This window comes from Odontesthes bonariensis, chromosome 3, assembly GCF_027942865.1.
Source record: "Odontesthes bonariensis isolate fOdoBon6 chromosome 3, fOdoBon6.hap1, whole genome shotgun sequence".
Classification (NCBI taxonomy): Eukaryota; Metazoa; Chordata; class Actinopteri; order Atheriniformes; family Atherinopsidae; genus Odontesthes; species Odontesthes bonariensis.
In genome coordinates, this window is record NC_134508.1 from 20,943,087 (window position 1) to 20,962,537 (window position 19,451).

Below are 19,451 nucleotides of genomic sequence, written 5' to 3' on the forward strand. Positions count from 1 at the left end.
CTTACACATCGAGGAACAATGAGGAAGAAAAATAAGGACTGAGCTTTTATTGACCCCTCCATTAATGTTCAGTCAGAGAAAACTAAGAGTCATCATCGTTACCTGAAAGGTGAACTATTAACTTTCTTTACTGATTAAATATCAATTAAAGTTGTTCAAATGAGTTTGGATCCATGTGAACACAAAAATGTCAGTATTTCTGCAGTGATTTGTTCTCACATTTCTGTTTTTGTTCATTTGACAAACACAAATTTAGCAGCAAAGACTCTGAGATCTGCAACATGTTTTACCCCGACAGTGCAGCCAGTGCTCCCATATATATTAATAGTTATTAACAGGTTTAAATATGGTCATTCATTCATCCGTTATCCTCAAATCCTCGACTGTGCTATGATACTTTGCAGTGTATTTGTGTTGCTCTTGAGTGTGCTCTTTAATACATTATTTTTTAGTGTACGTGTTGAAAATGTCGGGGAATATTGTTTAAAGAAGAAGAAAAAAACTTGTTTAAACCTTCGCTTTTGATATGTCCAGACTGTTAAGAATTTCAGAAGCTGTCAGGGGTGTGTAGCCTTATTATCTGGGTGTTGTAACGCTCATATAGAGCCCTCCCATTTGAATCAGTGTTGGAGAAAAAGTCGCTCCCTTCGCTGATTGGCTCCAGACTGCGCTCCAATCACTGCGCTGTAGTGATTTCTCTCACACAGATTGGAGCGGGCGCAAAGTAAAGTTGTGGCTCGTCTAAATGCCAAATAGAAAAAATATACACGGATTTCCTCCTCAGGGATTATACCTTCCCCAGAGCGACGCTAAGGAATAGGAAAAACGATTCAATCAGGATTAATCGAAGTGCAGTTCACTGGTCTGCATGGATTGAAATGACCGGGAACGCGATTGGATGATAAACGGACGATGTTCTTCTTCTTCACATGATTTCAATGTTTGTTTCGAGCGTCACCAGCGTTGAGAATTGAACGAGGATGACCGTTCACCTGTGGAAGGTGCAGCAGGTGCTCTGCGTCCTGCTGCTGTGTGTTCTCCAACTCGGCAGCGCAGAGACACAAGGAGGTGGGTGCGCGCACGCAACATTCACACAGGCACCCTCGTATTTATTTTATTCAACACGGAATATTTACGCTGTGGACAAGCCCCTCTGAGCACCAGGGATCTGTGGAAGAACACCTGTCTCCACAGACCACAGAACCTGTTCTGCACACGTAAAACTTGTTTGCTGTGACTCACCTGTACCTCTCCCACGACTCGTTGCGCTTTATCACAATTTGTTTGTCTCAATTGTTTCAAGGTTTTTGCCACAGAGCCCAGTCTTTCACTACCCAAGTCCTAGGCAGACAGGCGAAATTAGGCTATCTGGATTTCAGTTGGAAAATCTTATCTCTGAAATATTTAAGTCTCTTTTGAGACACTTTAATCAATTGTGGAACAATTAGTCAAACTTGCTGTCAAACTTAAAACTTAAAACTTCTTATCGTGTTTAAATGTTGACCTTAACATGAAGCCATGGGAAACAGACAGACCTAATTAGTATTATTACAAAGTCTTGGTCTATTCAACAGAACTATTTAAATGATTAAGATTCACAAATTGGCAAATTCACAATACTTGTAAACTCTTCATATATTCATTCAAAGCATTTGCGGTGGAAGGCTATTCTTCACCGTTTTAATGTGGTTTCCAAATGAATGAATCAACTGATTAATGAAGAAAATAGTAATGGACATAATCATTGGATCCATTAGGATACTAAATAGTTCTGAGTTTTACCTTTACAAGCAACTGCTCTAAAATCCTGCTTTTCCATCATAGGAAGATATTTCTATCAGTCAAATCAAGGTACAATCTTTTACATATAAACTTCACGATAATTTAGCTTTAGTCCTATTTCAGAAGCCCGATTTTGCAAAGTGCTATTGATACTTTTATATAAGTAAAGGGATTGTTCCAACAGTGATGCTGTTACAAGGCTGAGCTGTTGTGAAGAAGACCAAAACTACTCAAATACATCTACGTTTTACTCCTGAGTAAATTTATTGAATTTTCTCCTGAAAGTTGCGATGAAGTTTCGAGGAAGAGAGCTGCTGGGATTTGAATCCTGTTGTGAACTTTGGCCTTTGTGTTCTTTCTGGCACCTGGCTGCAGTGACCGATTCTGAGAAAAACAATGTGAACTTGAGATCTTGAATGTGACACTCTCCTAAACACAAAAGCACAAAGAAGAATTATATGAAAGATCCCAAACGTGTTACTGCACTCAAAAAGACATTATATTTAAATTTCTTATTTGATTTAGAAATCAACTTGTACAGTAGATGCAACACACTACCAAAGAAAATTAAACTTACTGTTTCTTTGAAGATGCTGTTAACACCGAAGGAGTAGAGCACTGGAACGCATCACTTGTATTTGCTGAGTTTTGCGGCATAAAAATATTCACACTCACAAATTTTACACGTATTGCTTGAAAGTATTTATTTTGCTCGGATCATCAATTTTAAAAGAGCACATCAGCTTTATTATTCAAGTTAAAATAACTATTGATGTCTGTGGATCTATGGGGGCGTTCTTAATATCTTTTTATGCAAAACTTTAATGCCAGTGTGCTTTTATATTCCCTGTCTGTAATGAAGCAGTTCTTTTCATCAAACTACTGTTCACCTTCTGACTGGAATGAAGTTAGAAAAACACCTTACACAATCACATTGTAAGTAAACAACACATGTATTGCCAACTTGTAGTACTTCCATTTTGAATGCTGCTGCAGTGCCAACAGGAAGAGCAAGTGTTTTTTTGTCGTGACACATTTTGCAGCCGGATTAAATGGCTCAGATGTAGTTGAGTTTAAAGATCTAGCATTGAAGTGTTAAGCACCTCAGAGTAAAATCTGATTTCTTAATATTTAAGAGTCTCTACTAACAGGTGAGACCTGACCAAATAGCCGATGTGTCAAAAAGCACCTGATGCCAAAGGATGATGTTAAGCAACTTAGTGCGTTCAATAAAGTCTTGCATACAGTGACAGAAAGATAATCTTCCACTTCATTTGTAGACAACCTTTGCTGTGAACCCGTGGGTTCACCAGAAAACAAAGTAGTTCATGTGCTCAGGTGTTTGTCTTTGTGTTTACGCGTGCACGTTTGAGCACGCTCACCTGTGAGGTATGCAGTAATCTCTGTCCATCACTTTGCCAAGTTTCTGTTTACATCAGTCATCGTCTCAGCTGCTTTATTGGGCTTGTTTATCTCCTCCTCCCTCTATTCATTTAACACCCTCCCTCACTTTTTTTCCTGTATTGAAACCTTGGTAACAGATAAATGAAAATAACAGCTAAACCTGATCCATGCCATGTTTTCAACATGTGTTAGGTTACACATTAACACTGAGAACAATGAAGCTATACAGTCGTGAGTTCATGCAGCATGTGTGTGACAGTTTATGGTAGGTAGGTGGAAGTCTGACTTGCTTCAGTGTTTTCAAAGAGTGAGGAAGCACACAGAAAGTAAAGTGTCTGCAGACAGCAGGAGGTTTAGAAACACAGCTACAACACTTGCTCTGCAATCTCTCTAAATGGGGTCATTGTGTTCATCTGTCTGTCAATGTGTGTGTATTGATTCTAAACCCTCCACCCCATTCCTTTTTTCTCCATCATCCATCTGCCAACATTGAAAGTCCTCCTTTGACAGAGAAAACCCACTCAGCCTGTTGAGATTTTCAGCCTCCAAATCTGCAGCTTGTGTCCTGTCAAAGTGGCAGAGAAATTGTTTTGTCACATTCTGTCCTGCATGTGTACATACTGGTTTGTCCCCCTCAGTAGTGGGTGGTACCTGTTCCACATGCATGCTCCTCATTTTGCACATTGTGGAAGGTTCTCAAACATACGTGTTCAGGTGCTCACAGGTATTTCCTAACATCCAGTTCAAACAGTATAGAGTCAACAGCTCAAAGCATTCACTGATAGCACCGAACTGCTCTCAGGGCTTAAACAGGACGAGGTAAAGATAAAGATAAAGAGCTGATTGTGAACCTGATTTTAATTTTAAATCTTAAAACTAAATAAGATATAGAATCTAAGCAGTTCATGAGTGAGCACAACTGAATACTTGATACGGATACTTACGAGAGCTCAAGTTGACATTTTCAGTTAATTCAGTTCAGCACAATTAAGGTTGCAAGAAAGTGCATATGAGATTGTGTGAGATCACTTGGCCAAATTTGTGGTGTCAGATCAAAAAACTCCATGAACAAGACTTCGTGGTGATTTTGAGAACCCCAGAGAAGATATGCTGAAAGTACTATGTCTATTTAAAATCCAGATTGAGATTTCTATCTTACATTTTGCTATCCTGTGTTTGAGAGAGGCAAGCAAGATGAATTTTCTTGCGACTTTGAATTGCACTTTGAATTGCCCTGTGTATGAATTGTGCTCTATAAATAAAATTGCCTTGCCTTGCGACTCTTGTGAGAATCCAACTGTAACGGAAGGTAACTTAATCTGAATTGGACGGATTCTGAAAACATCCTAATTTGTAGGTTAAATTAATAAAGATCCAGTCTTTTCTTGTGATCAAAAGTTTTCAAGTAATACATAAACTGAAAAAAACGCACAGGTATTAACAGTTGATGGCTAAAAAAAACATTGCAGTCAAAAAATTCATATAAAAACAGATGTAATTGTGTTTTTAAAGCAATAATCTTAGAACAATGCTTGAACACGCCTGAACATCTTACAGAGGTTTATCAAAGCGTTTCCAAGCCAGATATATAATCTACCCACAGTTGTACCCACAACTTGGGAATATGATCAGGTCGCCGTCACTCCAATAACATGAAAGTGAGTTTTCTTTTTCCCCACAAAGAAAAGTTACAACACTGTTGTTTCCAGTCCAGACGTCCTGGAAACCTTTGACGCTTGTTGCTATTATGAATAGCACATTATTTCTGGAAAGCAAGCCTTCAGTAGGATAAACAAATTCCATTCACCTCTGTTGTATCGTGGAGGTGACAGGGCTTTTAGAGCAAGATGTTTCTAAGAATATCTAAAAAACTAAAACACATCTGCATGACTAACCACCACGCAATAGAGAGATTAATGTTGTAAAGCTCTGAGTGGGCTAACTACTTCAGAATCAGTTCCAGTAAACTCGGTGTTCTAACACAATAAAGTGACCCTTATCAGGACTTTCTGATCACAGGATGTGCTGGTTGCCACACACGCACACACAGTCATTTCTCCGTCTCCTCAGAGGACATTACATTGACTTAATTAATCTTCTGAAGACTTATCCAAAAACACCAACTTGAAACTAAAATAAAGTGTGTGTCCACAATGTGGACCGTAACAACACGCGCAAAAGAAGTTCATGCACTCGCACATATACCATGCTTTGACCTGCCTCTGCTATGAGGTTAATAATCGTTAGTCTTTTATGCCCGTGTTGATCCTGTTGTTTGACTGGCTTTTATTTTGACTCAAATGTCAGTTGATGGAATGTGACCTAATTATGTGTGCAGTTTAACACACGTTCAAACCAACACAGAAATCACAAGGTGGGAATTGATTCATTATCATAGGATCAGTGCACCAAATAACAAAAAAGTTAAAAAAGAAATGATCTCACAGGGTTTCTACCTATGCCGACAGTTGTTGTTTCATGCTCTTAGGATTATACGAATTTTCTGCCACTTTGGACATGATATATATTTCAGGATTTCCCTTTGAAGTCCATATTTTATGAAACAGATAGGAAACTTTGGCTGAAAATATGCTTCTCATAGCTCCAACAGTCTTAGAGCTATCTTTGTAACTTTCCCTTCAGTATCAGACACAGTTGTGTATATATCCACATGAACACTAATCAAGGAAGTAGAAACTCCTGATGGATAACTAATGCAACCCAAACAAGGACCTCAAGTTCCAAGAGTTGGAGTGTAGTTAATTACATGACTTCAAGGAAACAGGTCCATCCTGTTTGCATTTGTTTGCTAAAACCATCACTGCAAAAATAAATGTTTAGTCTCAGACAATATGATTTAGACAAAAACTATATACTGGTATTTATAACCAGTTTTTATTTTAACTATCTCTACATATGGAGACTCAGAGGAATATCTTGTGTTTTTAGAGGTAAACTTGATCTTTTACAATCACATCAAGGCATATATATATATATATATGTGTATATATATATATATATATATATATATATATATATACATATATATATATATATATATATAATGATATTCAACCAGTGCACGATGGGATAGCTTTATTTCCAAAATCAACATCCTCCACTTTCCTACTATGGAAATGAGGTTTTCCATTAAGGAAAGTGTATACAGCTCCTCTTCTCACTTTCAGATGCAAAAGTGTCAGTGACGTCAGGGACTGCTGGTTAATAATGCTGACCTTTCAGTTTGGTTTTCAACTCATCTTAAAGATGTTGATGACAGGGGAAACTGTGGCTTGGATGCACAAGTAAAAACCATAAAAATCTATCGCATGCCAAAAGTAACTTGACAGTCCCAACAAACTGTACATGATTATCTATTTGTGCAAATTATTTATTTCTTGATGACTCCAAGAACAGTCAAGTTCAGTTCTTTGTTTTTTATGTGTTATTCCATCTAGTCTTTGGTCTCCTGACAGCATTTGAATAGCAAAGCAGCCTACTAGTGATGCTGAATGGCTAAACTCCCACAGACCATAAACAAGCCCTGTGTGTTTGTTGGAGAAAAGGACATGGCCTGCACACAATCCTGAGCTTGTCTGACACTGTTACAGTACACTGATTCATATCGAGTGAGCTGAACACAACTGCTTATAGTAAATGACATAAAACAGTCTTTGTAAAAACTCACGCTATCTATTAGAACTTGTATGGGACTATTTGTGTTTTTATATCCTAGCATGATCATCAGTTGGTGCTTTTCTTTCTTGTGTTTTGTGGTGCTGTACATGCTCCCACCAGGCCCGTACAGCACTGACACTGGGCATAACTGATTTATACATGATAAGCAAAAATGAAAATTAAAGAATATCTGTTCTTCTACAAGAACAAAACAACTGGTTCTCAGTATGAGATAGAGATTGTCTAACTGCTTTCCAGAAAATTTAGGAAGTTTATGTATGTATGTATTACTTAAAATAAGCTAAATTCTTCCAGAATCTTCCAACTGAGTGAGACTTACCAAGACCTTTTTAAAACAAGTCATTTTCTTCTAGCCTCAGAGACCTCAGAGACTGGTGTGTTGAAACAAGAGTGACCACACTAAAATCGAATACATTTGTCTTCTTACAACAAATGTGTCGTGAAACGTTTTTCAGTTTTGCACTTAGTAGTGTTCATCAAAAAGCTTTACACTTGTGGTATTTCTAGTTTCAAGCTCTAGCTTAATTTGAACCAGTAACAAGTTGGATATGAAGGTAAGATAATCAGGTACCGAAGAAATAACATTCTGTCTTGATTTAACATGTCTCACCTTCCTGATATTTCAGTTTTTGCTTTAATCTGACAATGTAATCAAACATATTTGCATGGAAAATATCAACAATTTCCTGCTCATTCTTTACTTTTCCAGTGGTGGTTTGCTCCGGCACCAAGAATGTTTTGAGCACAACTGGAAATTCAGAGATCCAGTACAATCTGATGAGGAAGATGTACAATAGTTGTGACATCGTGATGGGCAACCTTGAGATTACCATGATGGAGCACACCAGAGACTTCAGCTTTCTGCAGGTGAGACTGTCAGCAACACGGTCTGTAGAGGGTTGATTGTAAGCTGTCTTTTCACAGGATGTGTTACTAAAAACAATTTCTCAGCAGTCTAGACAAGGATGTGTATCAACCAGTGCTAGACATATTCCCACATATAAGGTTGATTCAGAGGCCAAAGAGAGGGAAAGCCTACTGTTTACAGAGGGTTGTGTCTCTATGAGTTCATTATGTTGCCTTACCGCTCTTTTATTCACAGCACCAATGGTGACTAACCTTATGAGCAAAACACGCCTTTCCTGCCAGAATATGCCCCTGAAATCTATCTGTTGCACAGAAACAGGAGAACAAGGTTGTTTTAAACACCTGCATTTTCTCTTCTTCTTCATTTTTTACCCTTACAGTCCATTAAGGAGGTGACGGGTTACATTCTTTTTGCCGTGAACGAGTTCACCCGCCTCCCTCTAGACAACCTGCGTGTCATCAGAGGCACCACTCTTTATGAGAGCCGCTACGCCTTGGCTGTGATGGTCAACTACCAGAAAGACGGGCAGCATGGCCTTCAAGAACTGGGCCTGACACACCTAACAGGTATACCGTTGATGTATGGTGTGTGTTTAAAGTGTGGGAGGTAGCAGTAGAGGCGATAAGAGGTACAAGTGGCACTGTTGGAGCTCCCACACCCACACAGCGCAGCCACACCCTCAGAATACTAGTCGTCACAGCACGGTGATGTGTGTACTCTCAAAGAAGTCCCTGGAATGTTTCATGTGCTCAACCGCCAAACTGCCAGTGTAACATGAGCTCTGGCACATTACACTGTGTTTGTATGAGGTGTAGTAAATAGCGAGTGGCAGCGTTTGATGAGATGACTCATGGGCATGTCCAGGCTCGCTTCGCTAATTGTTCTTACCCATGTGTCTTGCCCACAGAGATACTGGAGGGAGGCGTCAAGATCATCCAGAACAAGTACCTGAGCTATGCGCCGCAGGTGAATTGGTTGGATATAGTGAAGGATGGAACAGCTGAAATAATGATCGAAGGCAACGGCCCTGAGAGTGAGTGAAAAGTGGGATGACTGCACATATGACCAATGGTTACATGTAATTATATCTCAGCAACTGTAAACACAAGACTCGAGCAGCATAAGTTGGGTGTTTTCCACAGAAAAAGTCTTTTCTAGCACAAACTTCCCTAATGCTATCGTTTCTCCTGCAGCTCAGATGGGAAAATAAGAAAGTAACATCCCCAGTTTGATATGTCTAAATCTAACGGCTCATGTTAGTTGCAGTTGATCTTTGCAATGGATATACTTTTCCTCTTAGAGAAACAGTTTATTTAAACTGTTTATGAACAACTGGGATAATTACAGTGGCTAATAACTCAGTGTATGAACTGATGCCAGTGTCCCAAAGAATGTGAGCGTAACTTTCACGCTTTGGCTTTTGTCTACTTTGTAAAGAAAAACTTCATTTATTCATGATGACTCTACATTCCAGAGCCTTGTAACGAAGCATGTGGAGACGTGTCGTGTTGGGGACCAGGAAATGATACATGCCAGATCTGTGAGTGACATCAAAAGTCTTATATTTAATCACTTCGCTTTATATGCAGTCACACAGTTCTGTAATGCAGTGGTTGCCCTGGGGTATCTTAAGGTTGCCTGAGAAAAATGAGTCATGGGTGATAAGAGATTTTCATCTTTCACCGAAGACTCATTTAAACTTCAGTGTATATGTAGAGCTCTAATAAACATTTAAGGTATTACTGCAGGACATCTTTACATCAGGTGTCCTGCCGCTGGTGTGGTGGATTAACATACTCGACTCTCTTTCAGTGACAAAGACTGTGTGCGCTCCTCAGTGTAACGGCCGATGCTTTGGTAGAAACCCGAGCGAGTGTTGTCATAGTGAGTGTGCTGGAGGCTGTAGGGGACCACTTGACACAGACTGCTTTGTGAGTATGAACCCACTGTATGCCTTAAACAATACTATAACAATAACACTGATATGCATCTCTAAAAATGTACAATAAGTGACGGTCTTTGCTCACAGGATTCATTCCTGCTGGCCGTTCTCAGGTCTCATGCCAAACTGCAGCTTTTTCCACGGAATCAGTTACAGACCTGCTTAAAATAAAAAAAATCTGATCTCATGAATGTATCTAAAATGATCCTATCCTTAATGTCCAGGTGGCAAAAAAACTGATTTACTTTTAAGATGTATGTGTTTCACCGTCACATTAGCTGTTACATGGCAAATATTTTTTCAATCGAGTCAAAATCCTTCTGATCGCAGCAGCTTCCACCTTAATGTATTATTGCCTAAATAAAGTGACACATTTTTTTTTTGTGGCTTGTAGTAGCTGACTTTATTGGGTGGGCTGGTTAGATGAGGCACTAATTTCACACTCAAACTTACTCCTTTATGTCAAGCAGTACAGTAGAAGCACCACTGGTTTCGATATCATGGCTAATTGATATACAGCCAAAGACATGTTTACATAGTTAATTAGACTCCATGGAAACACACCCGCTTACATGGCGCATTGGAATTCTTGAAAATGTTCGTGTTACTTTGTAATATTTGGACCTGTGCTTCTCAGGAAAAATCAAATGATCTAATATAACTTAAAAAAGAGAGAAACAGGAAAAGATCATTTTGTTGTGGTAATCAGTGTGATGTTTTACAGGCTTGCAAGAACTTCAACAACTCGGGCTCGTGTGTGCCTCAGTGTCCCCAGACTCTGATCTATAACAAGAATGCATTCAAAATGGAGCCCAATCCCAATGCCAAGTACCAGTATGGCTCTTTTTGTGTGGCCCAGTGCCCCAGTGAGTTCCCACACACTCACTTTACATGCACTCACTGTTCTTCCTATATGAATGCAGCTTTTATGTTTGCTCTTCATGAAGCTGGAAATGTTTGCTGGAGGTTACATGTGTTCTCTAGCATGCCACATTGTGGTGATTTACATCATTTTCTGTTTTTTTTGAACAGCAAACTTTGTGGTGGATGACAGCTCATGTGTGAGCAACTGTCCGCCGCATAAAATGGAGGTGGACAAAGGGAGGGTGAAAAGCTGTGAGCCCTGTGGAGGCCTCTGCCCAAAAGGTATCCCCAACAATTAAACAGTAGCTTCACAGATCAGTCACAACAGTTTGAACAAACTAAGCTGACTTTATCCCACTCTAGTCAACAGTTTAAGTATCTATGTAAAAGCATTATCTTTGTTAATATGTAGCAGGTTGCGATGGAGTTAGTTATGCAAGAACTGCATTATGCACCATTAACTAGTTAGTTATACAAAAGTAGAAAGTCTGTAACTGTACATTTTTACCCACAAATGCTTAAATCTTTTATAGTTTTACTTATTTATTTAACGTTATTTAACCTTTGTCCTCCTCCTCATCTGCCTCATAGCATGCCTTGGCACAGGAAGTCAGAACAGACAAACCGTTGATGCCAGTAACATAGACAGTTTCATAAACTGTACTAAGATCCAGGGCAGTCTGCATTTCCTGGTCACAGGAATAAAAGGGTAAATACAACTCCTCCTTGTCCTAGTTGGTATTACTTTTCATAAAGAACATCTCAGGTTTCTCAGTATTTGTGTCTGTGCTTCATGGATATTATTTGTCTGCTCAAAGTGACGAGTACAACGACATACCAGCCCTCGATCCAGACAAACTCAAAATCTTCAACACTGTGCGGGAGATAACAGGTGGGTGTGGGTTGAAGATTGCGTTTGTTGTTAATGTTGCGTGGTGGTGTTTGCAGTCTGATTAAAGCCTCTGAAACGCATCGTCTCTATTTCTAGACATCCTCAGTATACAGTCGTGGCCTGACAGCATGTCCGATCTGTCAGTCTTCTCCAACCTCCAAACAATTCAAGGCAGAACACTTTTCAAGTGAGTAGTTTTTTTTCCCCACTCTTTGCACTTGCATTGTTTCTATTTCACAAGTCAACCATGGAAATGTTATGATGTAACCTGAACTGCAGTTTGCACTAAACCCTCCCAGGCATTATTTTATATCTTATTTAAATTTGCTTCTATGTGGCATTTTTACCCTGTTTAGGGGACTGAGCAATAAAAGGTACAGTCAAAATTTTACATGCTTATTTCTTTATGTCTGGTTCATTTTTCACTGTCAGTTTTGGTTTATCCTCAAAGGGCTTCAGTTCTGGGATTGTGTGATTAAGTTGGTGGTGGGCTCTCTTTGACGAGTTAACATAGTATATTCTTGTAGGTTCTTTTTTCATGTTTTTCTTTTCTCTTTTTTGTGGGTATTTGGGTGTGATGAGGAATCTCAAAGTCTACCTGTGTTTTGTGGATGCAGAAATTTGCCTTAATCTTGAAGTTTGATTCTTCCTTATTGTTTATGTTGTGCTGACATCTGAATACCACAAAACGTATACAGCCGTACTGAAATATTTTACACTCATTAAAGTAATTTGAATTTATTTGGCTTGCATTTCCCGAGAGGCAAACTTTGTCATTTGAAAAGCACATGAGAAGAATTACTTTTAAGGGTCTACCAAGTACAAGTTAAGATGGAAAAAACAGTTTCAAAGATTTTACTGATGAAGCAGAAAAAAAACTGAATTCAGACTTCAAACTCAGGCAATCGAAATGTTGAAATGTTTGTAACAGCTAGCTTCACTTTGGTTGAAATGTATATTTTCTAATGAATTTGCAGACCTTATAAATACTTGTTTTTGAAATTGCAAAACCTGAAATAAGCATGTGTAAAAAGGTTAAAGGACGCTAAATCTTAAATTTGTACATGGCAAAAAATTATTTTAAAAGTAGAATATTCAGTATAATTTGTTTAGAGTCTTTCAAACAAAATGACCGCTCCCTTGACTTTCTATTCACTTGCTCACCTGTGGTTTCAGGGGCTACTCTCTCCTGGTGATGAGAATCAAATCTCTCACCTCCCTCGGCTTACGCTCACTTCGGACAATCAATGACGGCCGCGTCTACATCACAGGAAACAGGAACCTCTGCTACTATGAGACAGTGAACTGGACACGTATCTTGAACTACCGTCTACAGAAACGGCTGAACACTGACATCAGGGACAACCGGCTATCAGCTGAGTGTGGTGAGTCGCATTTGGCCATATTTAACCTGATCATCGATCATAATACACCCTCACATTATTTTCTCTTCCTTTTGCTGTGCGTCCAGCTAAAGAGGGCCATGTGTGCGACTCCTTGTGCTCATCTGATGGCTGCTGGGGTCCCGGACCAGACCAGTGTGTTTCCTGTAAGAAGTACAGCCGGGGAGGGACGTGTGTGCCGGACTGCATGTTCTTAACTGGGTCAGTCTTGGCAAAATAACTGCCATTACCAACAACTATAAGAAGAAGAAGCCATGGGGCTTAGCTTTACCAAAATTTTTGATCTTATCAGGAATCTATGTGACTTTTTCCCTTGAATGCAGGAAGAGGAGGGAGTTTGCTACTCAATCGGGGGAGTGTATGCCCTGTCACCCTGAGTGCAAGGTCCAGGAGGGGAAGGAGACCTGCAGGGGCCCGGTAAGATATTCCCTGTTGACTAATTACTTCACAATAGGGTTTAAACCATTAAGACCTATGACGTCCTTAGTGGCACTCATATGTCATAATGGGTTAAAGGTCAAGACATTTCAGACAGCTTTGGACATAGACACTGCCCTCTAGTGGCATCTTAATAGACATGACTATGCGCCATATTTTGGTGTTTTGGAAAAGTTTCTTTCTTACACGCGCTTTTCTTTTCTCTGTCAAACAAAACAATTTTTTTTTTCCCTCTAGGGAGCAGATCAGTGTGTAGCATGTGACAGTCTGCAGGATGGTCCCCACTGTGTCTCCTCCTGTCCTGAGGGTGTGATGGGCGGAGAAGGAGTCATCTTTAAATACCCCAACAAGCAAGGTCGTTGTGAACCATGCCACATAAACTGCACCCAAGGGTAAGAAACGAACAGAAATCTGAGCGAAGACTATTTTATTCTATTTTTGAAAATTATTTTCTTTAAAAATGACTCCCTGTGTTTTCTGTGTTAAGGTGCACTGGCCCTGGAATTGGGGACTGTGTGGGAATGTCTTCTCGATACTTTTCTGGGTAAACTCTCCTCTCACTCAGGCACATTCGATATAATATGGATTTTGATTCTCTATCAAGTGCTGAAAGTGTGACTTTGATTTTCATTTCTGTTATAAGGCAAGCGACCACAGCCATCGTATTGGGAGTGATTGCCTTCTTCTTTTCTTCATTCTCTATTTTTGTTCTGACCATCCTGTACCGCCGAAGTCTCGCCATACGGCGTAAGCGAGCTATGAGGAGATACATGGAGAGTGGAGAAGTAAGTCAGCTTCTATACTTTGTGTTTTGTTGAATTTGGGTATATGTTAGGCTATACTATTTGTGCTTGCAGAATTTTGAGGCTTTGGAAGAGAAAGAGAAAGTCAACGCTCGGATGTTGAAGCCCACAGATCTCCGTAAGATCAAGCTGTTGGGTAACGGAGTCTTTGGATCTGTCCACAAGGTACTTTTTATTGTGACATTTTCCTGTAAAATGTTCATCTTGCACATTTAATGTTCATTTAGCTAATACTGGAACTGTCTCTGCTCTATGTACTTTACAGGGTATTTGGATTCCTGAGGGTGACACAGTAAAGCTGCCTGTTGCTATAAAGACGATTCATGATCGCACTGGCCGACAGACCTTTTGTCAGCTGACAGATGTAAGAAAATGTGACTTAAAGAGAAAGTTTGAGTAAAGTATATACCTATCAGCCACAACATTAAAGCCACCTGCAGGGTATTGTGCTCCCAACACAACGTTGACCCAATAGGGTAAGGACTCAGAATCTCTGGGGGGGTGGGGGGTCCTGTCTTATCTGGCACCAGGACATTGGCAGCCAAAGCTGTGGGTCCTGTAAGTTGAGCTGTGGAGCCTACAGGGATTGAGTTTGTTCAGGCACATTCCTTAGCAGTTTTTGGAGAGTTTGTCCGCTGGACATGCTGTCCAGAGATGGTTGGCTGCTGCTCTTGGGGTGTGCGATTGATGTGAAAATATATTTTCACGGGTGATTCATGTCAACCTAACATTCACACGAATGCCAGCGTTGCATTGTACTAAGGTTATTCTCCTGTTTATGCTCATACGTGCACCTGTTTTTGTGGAATACCCCTTTAAATGGAGAATTCTCCTTGAATGCTGGCACTGAATGGGATCTAATGATTTAATCTAAACTCACTGCAGCACATGGTAGCAATGGGAAGCCTCAACCACATTAACGTTGTCAGGACCCTGGGTATCTGCCCCGGTGACAGCCTGCAGCTTGTCACCCAGCTCAGCCTTCAGGGCTCCCTGCTGGAGCACGTCAAGAACAACAAGAACAAGCTCAGCCCGCAGAGGCTACTTAATTGGTGTGTTCAAATCGCAAAGGTAAAGAACCGATAAGTTAAGCATGTTTTTTGCATGCATGGACACTTTTTTATATACACACATATACATGTAAGGTCTAATCTACTGAGCACATTGCTATCCTCTTCCATCAGGGTATGAATTATCTGGAGGACAACAAGATAGTCCATAGAAACCTGGCAGCCAGAAATGTGCTCCTGAACAATAACTACACCGCCCAGATATCGGACTACGGCATTGCAGACCTACTTTATCCTGATGACAAGAAGTACTTTTACAACGAAGTCAAGGTTAGTTGTTTTGAAGAAAAGATATTAAAGACAGACTTTCAGTAAAATTATTATCTCCCCGACTTCAATATTATTTTTGCACACTGTTGCACCACTTCTCCTGCTGCTTTCTCTCAGCTAACGAATAGGCTTTTTCTAATTACATTTTAGACTCCAATCAAGTGGATGGCCTTGGAGAGCATCTTGTTTCGTACATACACGCATCAGAGCGATGTCTGGAGTTATGGTGAGCTTTAAAGCACCAAGTACAAGTGCCTGACTGATAACTACTTATGGTATTTGAAAAGTGAGATGATGGTGTGTACATCTCAGCTTTCACTGCACTCTAACTTCCTTTCCTTCATTTTAGGTGTGACAATATGGGAGATGATGTCTTACGGGGCAGAGCCATATGCAACAATGCGTCCACAGGAGGTTCCCGATCTGCTGGAAAAGGGCGAGCGTCTGTCCCAGCCTCAAATTTGCACTATTGATGTCTACATGGTCATGGTTAAGTGTGAGTAACTACATTTTCTATCTGGTGTTGCAGGTCCTTAGTTTTCAATGAGTTTCAAATCTTCAGAAAACAGCAACAAACTATGTCTCTTCTTCTTGATTATCCAGGCTGGATGATTGATGAGAATGTCCGTCCAACATTTAAGGAGCTGGCCAGTGAATTTACCAGAATGGCCAGAGACCCACCTCGTTACCTAGTGATCAGAGTAAGACACTCCCTGCCCTATCAGTATCCTTAGATTGTTCCCACTGTGGCTCATCAGAGGGCGGAAATGTTCTGCTTATGCAATATGCTAATCTTTATTTGTCTCGGGTCTGTCAGGAGGACTGCAGCCAACAGGAGTCAGCCCCAGATGAAGTTGCCCAGCGGAGTACAGACCTGGATGATCTAGATATCGAAATGGAGGAATTGGGAGCAGAGGGGGTGGTGGAGGGCATACCTCAAGCACCCATCTACGTGTCCAGGAGTCTCAATCGCCTCTCCAGGATGGAGACTCACAGAGTAAGTGACACAGTTTTATGTCCATATAGTAGTCAGTCTGTGTCTGGGAAGATAGTTTTCTGGTCCTCTGTATTTATGCTTCATTCTCTCTTTTTGCGATAAAGGTTAATCCATCAAGCGGAGCCGGATACCTGCCTATGACTCCTGGTGTTGACAATGTTGGACAGGTAGCTAAAACAAGCTTTTGTGTTCTTAGACCACTTTGTATGTAAAAAAATCAGCAGATCACTAAACAAGCAATGTTTGCCTTGCTTTGGGTAGACCTTCTGGCAGTCACGTTCTCGGCTAAACTCTGCGCGCACTTTGTCTGAGAGTTCGGAGGGCTGCGCCCCACCAGTTGAGCTGGAGATGAGCGAGGACTTCTCTCTGGCTGGAAGCCTGAAAAGAAGACGACACAGAGAAGACAGTGCTTACATGTCGCAGAGGGACAGCATGTCTGGGGGCCCGCCAGAGACTCCCTCCCCAGAGATAGAGGAAGAGGATCAGAATGGATATGTGCTTCCAGGAGGTAGCCCAGAAAGAGGTGATACATTGATTGTAAAAGTTTTGTGTAAAGTTCACATTTGGAATAATATTATGAAACAGGACTGTTTGTACAAAGAAAGAGAAAAAAGAAGGACTTTGAACAACTTAATGTTCCAATGTATAAACAAAAAAATACCAGCAATTTCTTATACCAAATCAATTCACAACCAAGATTTACAACTATTGCACAGCCATGTTTTGAGGGTTAAGACTTACACATGAAGGCACCAAAATTAAAAGGAAATAAAAAAGTTCTACAATATATATATATTTTTTGTACTTTCATTTCCATTTTCAGACAAATAAGACATGCATCTCCAAAAGAAATCACAGATTAAGGCACTGTCTGTGGTTGTAACTAAAGGAGATTCAGTTAATAATGATATAAGAACACAAATGTATTTTGAGCACAAAAGCTGTGGGAGACACCTTGTCAAAGATCAATCATATGAGATGAAAGATCCTCCTTAAAGCGGATAAACAGTTATCATATTTTGATGAACAGATATATCTATCCCTTAACCAACTGCTTATCCTTTCAATGGGAATGCATTTTTTTTCTTAAACTTTGTCGTACCTAACTTTATGCTTTGATTTTTTTTTTGTTTCAGATCATCTGCTGTCCTCATCTCGAGCCAGGATGGGAAAGTCTCATTCATCAGGTCTCTTGGATGATCCAGATGATGAAGAATATGAGTACATGAACAAGCAGATGAGTGTAACACCTGTTTCACTGAGGCACAACGGCCAGCGGCCGAAGTCGAACAAGAAACAAACCTCTTCTGTGTCATCACAAGCGACAGCATGCTCCTCAGTGTCTGTAGAGTTCAGAGGGCACAACAGGAGCAAGAACTGCTCTGAATCAGAGCAGCAGGGATCCAGTGAAGTTAAATATGAATACATGGACATCAGATGCAGCGGAAACGAAGTAAGCCCTCCAGCGCATGACCCTCCTCCACCTCCAATATCAGGAGGAATGAGAGGAAAGGTGGAGGAAGCGGAGGACGATTATGTGGAGGATGGTGACTATCATTACACAAACAGTCAGCCGAAGCTACGGCAAGCTCTTCAAGACAAGAAGGAGCTGAAGATGCAAGAGAGAGATGATGGTGAGGCATATGAATACGAGGACATGGACTACTTTGTTGCCCCACCACCTGTAGATGTGGTGGTGTACCAGAACATGCAGAGAGATGGGGACGGAGCAGTGGGTGGCATAGAGGCGCACCCATCTGGGTTCAACCCCCAAATAAAAGTTCGAGCTGGAGTTGGGGTGGGAGAACCTGCTGCTGCGGACAGATCTTTTGACAATCCAGGCTACTGGCACAGCAGGATGTTCCTGAAACCCAATCCAGTGCCCACATGAAGAACATTTAAAATCTCATCTCAGGGACACAGTCATGAAGGACCTGAAATAGGAAAAGAATCGAGAGCCACATGATGTAGCCTATGACACAAATAGAAAATAAAAAATAAAAATTAACTCTAACTGTATCTTTGTTGTTTAAAAATGAAGCCCGTTCCTGACAATTTTGATGAGAAAAAAAATCCTCAAAGTGCTTATGATAATAGACCTCAAAATAATGAAAAAACATTCTGAGAATAATGACTTTTGTACTACTTTCTATCATTGTTGCTGGAAGAGTTGGTTTTGTGTTTTTCCCCTGTCTTTGTCATGTGTAAAGGTAGGTGTACGATACCTTCATGAAGCTCACATATGTTTTACCAGTTCTCACTTGCCTTTCTGTGCAGAGCACCAAGCACGAAGAGATGAATAGTGTGCACAATTTAGTAAGTCAATATGTGGAAAAAAATGTTTTTATGAACCTGGAGCAGCTAATCATTCCGAGAAAGTTTGTCATTGCAATAACCTACTGGAACAGTTTTTCATATTACATTGGTAGAAATGGGCTTCCACACATATGTAAAGGTTTACATGAAGCCTGGAATTCAGGCATATGATTTGGGGCATTTCAGGAATGAGTGTTGAAAATACTAACAGATTACAAGCTATATTTCTTCTGTTCACATTTTGAATGGATTAAATATTTTTGAGAACAAATCTTTCGGAGTTTATGACTATGTTTCAAGACCTCTTCAACTAATAAGAAACATATTTTCTACTCAATAAAAATATTTTGAATATCTGTGTGATATCTTTATTTCAGTTTACTGGCAGATTATGCGGGTAACTCATGAACCGAAGGCAATGTTTTTACTGTTAACACTAATTATGAATGAATTAATCATAAAAAAAATCTCACCTACGAGCTACTTACTAACATTTTAAGAACTCTGCAACTGTAGCAACAGGTGAATTGTTGTGTTTGTTACCTGTGTGAAGTTGGCACCCCATATGTTGAAAATATGAATAATAGCATTTTGGTTCGTTTGTGCATCGTTTGTGCACGATTGTGCACGTTTGTGCAGGCAAAATTAATGTTTGTGCACAAATAGTCTTTTTTATAATTTAACATTTAATTTTTTGAAAGTA

General features: G+C 40.1%; 1 protein-coding gene across 1 annotated transcript; it reads left to right on the forward strand.

The window, feature by feature from the left end:
- The first annotated feature begins 683 nt into the window (after positions 1 to 683).
- erbb3a (erb-b2 receptor tyrosine kinase 3a) lies at positions 684 to 19,104 on the forward strand. The gene is made up of 29 exons (XM_075460927.1): positions 684 to 1,068; positions 7,595 to 7,752; positions 8,133 to 8,319; positions 8,661 to 8,786; positions 9,228 to 9,293; positions 9,566 to 9,684; positions 10,420 to 10,561; positions 10,728 to 10,841; positions 11,151 to 11,268; positions 11,378 to 11,451; positions 11,548 to 11,638; positions 11,808 to 11,825; positions 12,628 to 12,836; positions 12,923 to 13,055; positions 13,178 to 13,271; positions 13,530 to 13,684; positions 13,780 to 13,836; positions 13,936 to 14,077; positions 14,150 to 14,260; positions 14,361 to 14,459; positions 14,981 to 15,166; positions 15,280 to 15,435; positions 15,586 to 15,661; positions 15,785 to 15,931; positions 16,039 to 16,136; positions 16,253 to 16,432; positions 16,537 to 16,599; positions 16,694 to 16,955; positions 17,569 to 19,104. The coding sequence occupies exons 1-29, from the start codon at positions 981 to 983 to the stop codon at positions 18,321 to 18,323; spliced, it is 4,224 nt and encodes a 1,407-aa protein (XP_075317042.1). The 5' UTR covers positions 684 to 980; the 3' UTR covers positions 18,324 to 19,104.
- Positions 19,105 to 19,451: the final 347 nt, after the last annotated feature.